The following is a 10,120-nucleotide window of genomic DNA, read 5'->3' as shown; positions in this document are numbered from 1 at the left end:
TTCAACAACTTCATTTGTGATTCCATAGTTGGCACACTGATCAATCAAGTATTCCTCCTGTTCGGCTCATTATTTCAAATGAAGCATTGAGTCTCATTTTGGTAATGGCATGGGTCTATGACATTGATCAGTCACCTTCGAACTCATTTGGAGTGGCCAAATTGGTGGTAAAACCCGATACCATTTTCTTCACATCTCTGCGTTGAATCTTGAATCAGGAAGCACGTGTTTTGGATGTTCACATATCTCCTTCAAGGCTCAAAACTTCTGCCGCTATGCCCGAATGCATATATGCGCTGTCTTTCTCTAACGGACGTCATTATTTTATCACTCCTTTTCATGTGGGGTGTCTAAGTATTGCTGGAGATTAAAACACCATTGATTTGGGAGTGGAAGAATTTTGTCAAACTGTTTACGCGCATCCATAGCTCTGCTATGGCAGCATTGACAACGACTCTCAAAGATTTGGAGCGATAATTTTGCTATGAACACGCTTGGATTCAAGTGGAGTTCACCGAAAACCCATCAACCATACAATTTATCGCGACTATGTAGGATTCAAACAACAGCAGCAACACAATAAAAAAATGATAATATTCAAAACAGGGGAGGCTCTGTTTTAGTGCAGAGAAAAAAAACTGATATATTATTCCACCAACAAATTTCTTTTCAGCCAATACATTTATTCAAATAAAAATTGTTAAAACTAATCCCTAACACATAAATCAAAATATAGATCAGGAGTTCTGACAGTAGTTTTAGCATTATTCCATGCTTATGATTAAGGATGGGAGAAGAAGTAACTAAGACTAAACTAAAATGCATCCAAAAATATCATCTAATGCATGCCATATGTACAGCATGCTTCTTGTTTAAACTACTCCTAAACTGAAGTATTCTAGAAATTATTTATAGAACGGTGGAAATGGAGCAGTGGAGCTGGAGTTTGAAGTGAAGATCTCAGCATCAATCTTCATACTCCCCCTTGATGCTGAGAGGACTCACAATCTGATCTCTGAGTACCAAAAACTGATCTTTTGTAACTGCCTTTGTGAAGATGTCTGCAATTTGCTCCTTTGTGCTGATGTACTTCAACTCAACCGCTTTATTTTGTACCAAATCTCTGATAAAATGTTGTTTAAGATCAAAGTGTTTGGTCCTGCTGTGATGAATCGGATTCTTGGCCAATTTAATGGCACTTATGTTGTCACAAAAAATCACAGTAGGCTGAACCTGTATCTCTCCAATTTCTTCAAGAAGCTTTCTAAGCCATAAAGCTTGTGTGCCAGCTGAAGTGACCGCAACATATTCTGCTTCTGTAGAAGAGAGAGCAACCATACTTTGCTTCTTTGAACTCCATGTAATTAAACCAGAACCCAAAGAAAAACAATTACCAGATGTAGATTTTCGATCATCCAAACAACCTCCCCAATCTGAATCACTAAAGCCAACAAGCTCAAACTTATTAGAAGAATAGTGAATGCCAAAATCTACCGTGCTTTTCACATACCTCAAAATTCTCTTGGCTGCCTTCATATGTTCCTCTGATGGATTTGTCATATACCTTGAAACCAATGAAACTGAATAAGCAATATCAGGCCTTGTGTGAGTTAAAAACATCAAACTCCTCACAATGCTCCTGTATAATGTCTCATCAACAATTTTAGCACCATCATCTCTACATAATGTAACTCCATGAGCAATTGGAGTGGAAAGAGGTTTACAATCAGCCATATCAAAAATTTTCAACATATCTTTTGCATACTTTTCTTGACAAATAAAAATTTCATTTTTACCTTGATAAACCTCCATGCCAAGAAAGTACTTCATGAGACCTAAATCTTTCATCTCAAACTCATTCATCATAGCAACTTTAAATTCATCTTCCATCTTTGAACTACTACCCATATATAACAAATCATCAACATACAAACTCACAATGAGAATATCATTACCTTCTTGTTTGTAGTAAAGGGTAGGTTCACTCTTACTTCTTTGAAAGCCATTCTGCTGAAAATATCCATCAATTCTTGCATACCATGCACGTGGTGCTTGCTTGAGGCCATACAAAGCCTTCTTCAACTTGTAGACATAATCTTCTTTGCCTTGAATCTCAAAACCTTGTGGCTGTCCCACATATACCTCTTCTTCTAAGTACCCATTCAAGAAAGCACTTTTCACATCCATGTGATGAATACTCCATTCCTTTTGAGCTACAAGAGAGATTAGCATCCTAATAGTTTCTTGTCTTGCTACTGGTGCAAAAGTTTCTTCATAATCAATGCCATACCTTTGAGTGAAACCTTTAGCAACCAATCTTGCCTTATGTCTTTCAACACTCCCATCACTATTATACTTGGTCTTATAGACCCATTTTGTGCCAATCTTCTTCTTCTTATGTGGAAGATCTACAAGCTCCCATGTTTCATTCCTATCAATGGAATCCATCTCTTCATTCATTGCTTGAATCCAAACCTCATTAGCACATGCATCTTCAAAACATGATGGCTCAAAATCAGCTTTAGCAAGTAATGCAAAATTTACTGTCTCACCTATTGGATCTTCTTCATGTGCTTGATTTTGACACCTCTCATAAATATCACTCAATCTTCTTACCTTCCTTGGAGGACTAGAGGATGGACTTGCTCTTGGTATTGGTGAGGGGTTTCTTGGTGGGCTTGGTGATCTTGAAATAGAACCATTAGCTGGCTGCTCATTATCATTATCAACAATATCATCATCATTCAAAACTGATTTTGGCTTTCCAACATGTTGTTTTTGATGACCATAAACTCCCCCTTCATCAAAAATCACATCTCTTGAAACAACAATCTTATTAGTAATAGGATTGAATAATCTATAAGCTTTGCTTTCTTCACTATAGCCCACAAAAATACATGATTCATTTTTAGCATCTAGCTTTTGCCTATTCTGATCAGGGATGTGAACATAAGCCAAACAACCAAAAACTTTAAAATGATTTACATTAGGCTTTTTCTCATACCATGCTTCATATGGAGTCATATTGTGTAGGGCACTTGTAGGACTCCTGTTGAGAATATATACAGCTGTAGCAACTGAATCAGCCCAATAAGAATTGTTCAAACCCTTGGTTTGTAACATGCTCCTTGCCATTTCTACCACAGTACGATTCTTCCTTTCAGCCACTCCATTCTGTTGGGGTGTGTATGCAGTTGTGAGTTGTCTTTTGATGCCATTCATCTCACAAAAATTTTGAAAATTGTTTGAGCAAAATTCTCCTCCTCGATCTGTTCTCAAACATCTTATTGTGTTCCCTTTCTCATTCTCTACACGAGCTTTAAACTTCTTGAATGTATCAAAGGCTTCATCTTTAGTCTTCAAAAAATATACCCAACACATGCGTGAGTAATCATCAATAAAAGTAATGAAATATGACGACTTACCCAAACTTTGTGTTTGCATTGGACCACAAATATCTGAATGAATAAGTTGAAGTGGGTATTAGGCCCGCCATGCATTGCCTTTTGGAAATGTTTCCCTTTTGCACACCCTTCACAAATTTGTTTATGCTCTTCAACCTTAGGCAATCCAAGAACTAATGCATTTGATGTTAGATTCTTCAAACTATTGAAATTCAAATGGCCATACCTGAGATGCCACAACCAACTTTTATCCTCATAAGCCATATTGACAACCTGATTATCATTTTGACCGAACTTCAAAGGAAACATCCTATTCTTTGTCATAGGAACAACTGTAATCACTTTTTTTTTTTTATTCTTATCATAGATAGTACAGTGCATGCTCTCAAATACCACTCTATAATTCTTCTCACATAGCTGCCCAACACTCAATAAATTATGCTTTAACTTGGGAGTATAATAAATATCTTGAACACTTTTCATACCTTCTTTTGTCTGAACATCCATGGCTCCTTTGGCCGCAACATCCACAGTATTGTTATTACCAAGGGTAATATTGGATCTGTAACTATCATCAAGCTTTGAAAATATTTCTCTATTACCAGACATATGGTTAGAGCATCCAGAATCCAAATACCAAACATCATTCACATTACTTTCACCTTTCCCATAACACAAAAATAAATTACCCGAGGAAGGATCCTCATCTTGTTGGGCATAATTTGCACTATTGTTACCTGATTTCAGTCTACACTCTCTCTCAAAATGTCCATACTTATTGCAATGATAGCATTGGATGTTCCTTTTATCAAATCTGCCTCTACCTCTTCCTCCTTGAGCACCTCCTATTCCTCTAGATCCTCTTGAAAAAATCTGATTTTGGCCCCTTCCCAAGCCTTTGTTGTTGTTACTACTGCTGCTAGCACCATCGTTCTTTGAAATTTGCAATTGGGAAGCAAAAGCCTTCTCATTAACACTGATAGATGTGTCCCTTATTCTATCCTCATGTGATATAAGAGATCCAACCAATTCATCATACTCCATGGTAGCTAAATTTTTGCTTTCTTCTATGGCAATTACTACAATATTCCATCTTGGGGTTAGAGATCTCAATACCTTTTGTATTATTTGCTCTTGAGCAATAGATTCACCCAAAGTGGCCATTTTATGAGTCACATCTTTCACTCTCACACAAAAATCTCCCACACTCTCTGTCTCCTTCATCTTCAAGTTCTCATATTCTCTTTTCAAGGTTTGTAGCTTCACAACCTTAATCTGATCATTGCCATGGTAAGCATCTTTTAGAGTCTTCCAGGCCTCTTTTGCTGTCTGTGCATCAACAATTCGAGGAAACAAGCTCTTATCAAGAGCCATCTGAATGTGAAACAATGCCATTGCATTCTTCTTCTCAGCTTCTTTCTTCAATCTCCTGTCATTAGGTTGGAGAGTATTCCAATCTGCAGGCTCTTCATATCCAGATTCAACGATCTCCCAAAAATCTTTCCCAATCAAAAAAGTCTTCATCTTGATTGACCAATATTGGTAATCAACTCCATCAAACTCTGAGATTTGCAAATTGTTTGTCATGCTGCTGTCTTCCAAACACCTTCAGCTCTGATACCAAATGTAGGATTCAAACAACAGCAGCAACACAATAAAAAAAATGATAATATTCAAAACAGGGGAGGCTCTGTTTTACTGCAGAGAAAAAAAACTGATATATTATTCCACCAACAAATTTCTGTTCAGCCAATACATTTATTCAAATAAAAATTGTTAAAACTAATCCCTAACGCATAGATCAAAATATAGATCAGGAGTTCTGACAGTAGTTTTAGCATTATTCCATGCCTATGATTAAGGATGGGAGAAGAAGTAACTAAGACTAAACTAAAATGCATCCAAAAATATCATCTAATGCATGCCATATGTACAGCATGCTTCTTGTTTAAACTACTCCTAAATTGAAGTATTCTAGAAATTATTTATAGAACGGTGGAAATGGAGTGGTGGAGCTGGAGTTTGAAGTGAAGATCTCAGCATCAATCTTCAGACTAGAGAGAAGGCAAGCGCAGTTTATTACACATAGATGCTTTGAAGATTACATCTCTGACTCATATTCCCAACATTGCGTCTAGGGTTGCATCGAGCCATGATGATCTATCCTATGATGTGGATAGACTCGCCTTGCAGATTTCAAATTCTCCATGGAATACCTTCAAAACATTGATTATGTTCCCTCTTGGCTGATCATCTTACACTTGCATTTGAGGTGGTTCAATTTTCAATTATTATCCTTTATCTACTCGGGTTAAGAGGTCTAACCAAAACAGGTGCCGGCTAATCTCCACAAAATGCACTGAAGACAAAACCAAAAAAAAAAAAGTCAAAACAATTTTATTATTTTTCAAATTCATAAAAACACAATGAATTTTTCTCAAAGTTTTTGTTATTTTCAATCAAATATGCAAATTATAAAAATAAAATGCTGAAAATTTCATAAAATTTTTACCGTGTTTTCAATTTTTTGAAATTTGGTCAAATGGTGCATTTTGTAGGGAGGATAGTCGCGTACCCCAAAACTTAACCTTGTTAGCTTTTGGAGGTTAAGATTAATGGTAGGGAAAGTGTGTTTGAAATTTTTATCTTAATATTTAGGTATGTAATATTGGGAATAGGAATGGCTATTCCAATAACACTTATTTTTTGGAATGGGTGTAAGCTCATTTTAGAGGCAAAATGGGAATACGTATTCCTATTCCCTATTCCAAGTGACAAACCAAATAGAAAATAGAAAAAGTATTCTAATTTTTCTATTCCTATTCCAACAATCAAATGGGCCCTTAACTCATTTGAAACAAGAGGTTAAGATTTTGGGTCAAAATAGAGATTCAAACTCCGGGACCGTTTGGCAACGGGAATACAAGTGGAATAGGCATATGTAAATTCTTAAAATTTTGAATTTTTCGTTTGGATGCACCAAATCAGAATTGGAATATGAAATAAAATAGGAATACGTATTCCAATTTTGGCCCAAAAGTTAAGTTTTGCAGTTCCACTTAAATAGGTGGAATTGTAATAAGTATTCCTATTTTAGTTTTATTTATTTTAGTGCCCGTATGGCAATGGGAATACAAGTGGAATAGGCATATGTAAATTCTTTAAATTTTGAATTCTTCACTTGGATGCACCAAATCGAAATTAGAATACAAAATAAAATAGGAATACATATTCCAATTTTAGCCCAAAAATGAAGTTTTGCAATTCCACCTAAATAGGTGGAATTGGAATACGTATTCCTATTCTAGTTTTATTTATTTTAGAAAACATAAATTTTTGGGTCTCTGAATTCCCCATCAAATTCTAGTTGAATCAAACAGAGAATAGGAATATGTACCCCCATTTTCTATTCCAAAATAAGTATTCTAGAATAGCTATTCCTATTCCCGCAGCCAAACGAGCCTTAGAAAACATAAATTTTTGGGTCTGTGAATTCTCATCAAATTCTAGATGAACCAAACATAGAATAGAAATATGTAAACCCCATTTTCTATTCCAAAATAGCTATTCCTATTCCCACAACCAAATGGACCTAATAACCTTTTAAAGGTTAATGAGGTTAATGGTTTATGATGTGGATGAAAACACGTGACAATGTAATTTGAAAACTTGAAGTGCCCTGAAGGAGCCACGAAAACAAAATTGTTTAAAAATTTGAGAAGCAACTATTTTAATGCTCAAAGTGAGGTGCATTCCAACTCATTTTATATTTAAAAAGATGCAAAATGCATAAGTCTGTACAAAAATTAAGATATTCTTATAGAATTAATAAAAAATATAATTTATAAAACAATTTAAAATGAAAAAAAAATAGACATTGGAAATTACATTTAATTTTTTTTTAAAGCTATATGATCTGCAATTTAATTGAAAAATTAAGATACATAAATGAAATTATATCCGTCCTTTACAAAGAAGTAAAAATATCTAAAATCATAAACAGAAATACATATGCACAAATTTAGCATATAAACATACAAAGACATAATCACATTTGATTTATTACAGAAAATGTTCAGCAGCGAATGATACATTTAGCAGCTGTGGACGGCGTTTGCAAATGCTTATTGTTTCCGACTGCATTCTTCCCGTGGCAGCTCCATCCATGACCACCATGTTATGCCGCAAGTTGTTTCTCGTTCCATTCCATCTGCGCAATCTCTACTCAACCCTTGTCACTAACCATGCTCGTCCGCATAACCTATTTTCCCACTTCGCCTCCGCCAGATTCAACATTTCTGCCAAGGACATCAATCGTATGTTTCAATGGAAACCCTCCTTGCAGAGGCTTCAAACGCTCGACAAGGTCGAACAGTGTACTGATATGCTGAGCAGATACGGCTTCTCATGTCCAAATTGCCAAAATAATGATCAGACAACCATCAGTGATCACCACAAATGCAGAAAAAATATTGGAACCCAAAATCAAATTGTTGGAAGATTTCGGCTTTTAAGGTGAAACTCTGGCCAAGCTTCTGGAGCGCAATCCATTCATCTTTACCCTTAGCCTCAAGCACGACCTTCTTCCGAAGATGGAGTTTCTTAAGAATCTATTTCAGTCCCAACAGTTGCTCATCAAACACATTCTTAGAAATGCCGTCATTTTGGGTTGTAACCTGGAGAAGACCCTGAAGCCCTCCGTTGTTTTCTGGGAGAGACGGGGTTTTCAGGGCCCGGAGCACTTACGACTCATACGGCTAGATCCGTTCTTTCTGCGACGCACTTCTCTAACGCCTGCTCAAGCTGATCTCATTCAGGAGATTTGCCCCGATAAAGAAAGCAATGCGTACAAATATATTGTAAGTAAAGTGGCCACTGGCCGCATGGAAACGTTGAAGGCCAAGATAGAACATCTCAAACTCTGCGGGCTCTCGGTTGAGGAGACCTGGCAACTATGCCGGGCTTCACCTACAGTGCTTCGTATGTCCAAGGAAACAGTTCGTGAGACGATGGACTTTCTAGTTAAAGACATGCAGCTCCCTCCAAATAATAGAGTTACGAAATCCAATTTGTTGCGCATAAATTTGGAGAAGGTTACGAGGCCTAGGTTTGTAGTTTGGCAGAAAATCAAATCCATGAATGGCCCGAGCCTTTCTCTTTACACAGTATTGACGATGCCAGAGGCAAGGTTTGTTAGAAACATTATTAGAGCGCATCCTGAATCTACAAGGCTGTAGACACTTTATGAAAATGCAATTTCAAATGCTTCCAAACGCACAAAGACCTCAATCCAATCTTAAATTGTGATTTTGGGAATGAGAGTGCGTACATTAAATTATATTTTTTTGAACTAGACAGTGAGAGTCAGGACTCAAAAACCACGACAAACATATTAATAAAGTCTTTAGCAGAAGGCAGACAGGCCCTCCTCGACAAGGTTTTGGCTGTGAATATATGACATTTCGGGAGTATATTTTCCTGCCATGCATTCGGCCTTTAGTTGTTCGTCAAGCAAGGTATGCACAGGAGCTACTAAATTGTTAAGTGAGCTAATTTCTTTCACTGCAGACATTCAATGTGATCTAATTGGTGACCGTTTAACAGCTAGAAGTTTTGTTGCTTCTTAAACGCATTACAGAAAATTGCATTATTATTTGTGGAATGAGAATTGTACTAGAGCAAGGAGTGAGCAATTAAACATAATTTTTAGCAAACAATTTCTTCATCACCCAAGTATTACAGAAGCTGTAGCCATGGTTTGATGCTGTATCATTTTGAATATCCGGGTCGGTTTCTCTTAAAGTTCTCATAGAAGTCCTTAAAAGGAATTATGAAAATCAGTAAACCAGATAAATAGGTTCTTCCATTTGAAGCAGAAATTTAGTAGTAATTTCACAGCATCACACATCATTATCACTTGAAAGTCATAGTTTATTTTTCAAAGGGAAATTGATAGGGGCAGCCACACGGTCTGGAGATTAGCTCTAAGACAGGGTCCCCGAGGCGAACAGCCAGATAAACCCAGCCAATGGAGTTGAACCTTGGGCTTGCATGAGAAGAACCCACAACTGGGAGTCATAATTAATAAATGGTTTTAAGCATATGATTGGGATTGGGGTCATTCAGGCTCAAATAGGCAAACTTGCACTTAAAAATAAATTGGATATTTATGGATTCTATTTTATCTTTTAATAATATAAATAAATTAGTCAAATCTGTCAATCCTTTCAAATTGCTGGAACAAGCTGCAAACTTCTAAATTTTTATGGACTAGTCACCGTCTTACACCAAGGAGATAATTGGAGAAATTGCTCATCAATCAAAGTTCAAACAATTTGTAGTCATTGATAGATCAAACCATAGTAACAAGACTTGCCGCAAGTCAGGCGAGTCGTCTGAGTCGGCGAGTCAAGTTGTCTCAGCCGGGTCAAAATGACCTGTGACCTTGGCTCGGCAAGTCAACTGAGCTGACTTGCCTGACTCGCCTGACTCGGCAGGGTGACTCAGCTGACTCGTCTAGGTGACTCGGCTGACTCATCTAACTCGGCTGATTTTTTTCTTTTTTGCCTTTGTAGTTACATAATTGATATATGTTATGTATGTGATCAAATTACCTTCCTTTTTTATGATGTTATTGTGTCTTTAATCTTTGTTCAATAATGGGTGCATGGAATTAATTTAAATCCAAAAAAATCTCTAAATTTCAAGGGTTTAAT

General features: G+C 36.6%; 1 protein-coding gene across 1 annotated transcript in view; it reads left to right on the top strand.

The window, feature by feature from the left end:
• The first annotated feature begins 7,460 nt into the window (after positions 1-7,460).
• LOC149533572 (uncharacterized) overlaps positions 7,461-10,120 on the top strand; it is a 43,182-nt gene continuing 40,522 nt past the window's right edge. Inside the window, exon 1 of the mRNA XM_089804176.1 lies at positions 7,461-8,920. Coding sequence (XP_089660302.1) covers positions 7,997-8,641 — 645 coding nt within the window. The 5' untranslated portion in view covers positions 7,461-7,996 and the 3' untranslated portion in view covers positions 8,642-8,920. The remainder of the gene's footprint in view (positions 8,921-10,120) is intronic.

This window comes from Cupressus sempervirens, chromosome 10 (assembly GCF_028749045.1).
Source record: "Cupressus sempervirens isolate cs-2001-9-10 chromosome 10, ASM2874904v1, whole genome shotgun sequence".
In the NCBI taxonomy this organism is placed as follows: Eukaryota; Viridiplantae; Streptophyta; class Pinopsida; order Cupressales; family Cupressaceae; genus Cupressus; species Cupressus sempervirens.
The sequence above is the reverse complement of the archived record's forward strand: the minus strand, read 5'-3'. Positions and strand labels throughout refer to the sequence as shown.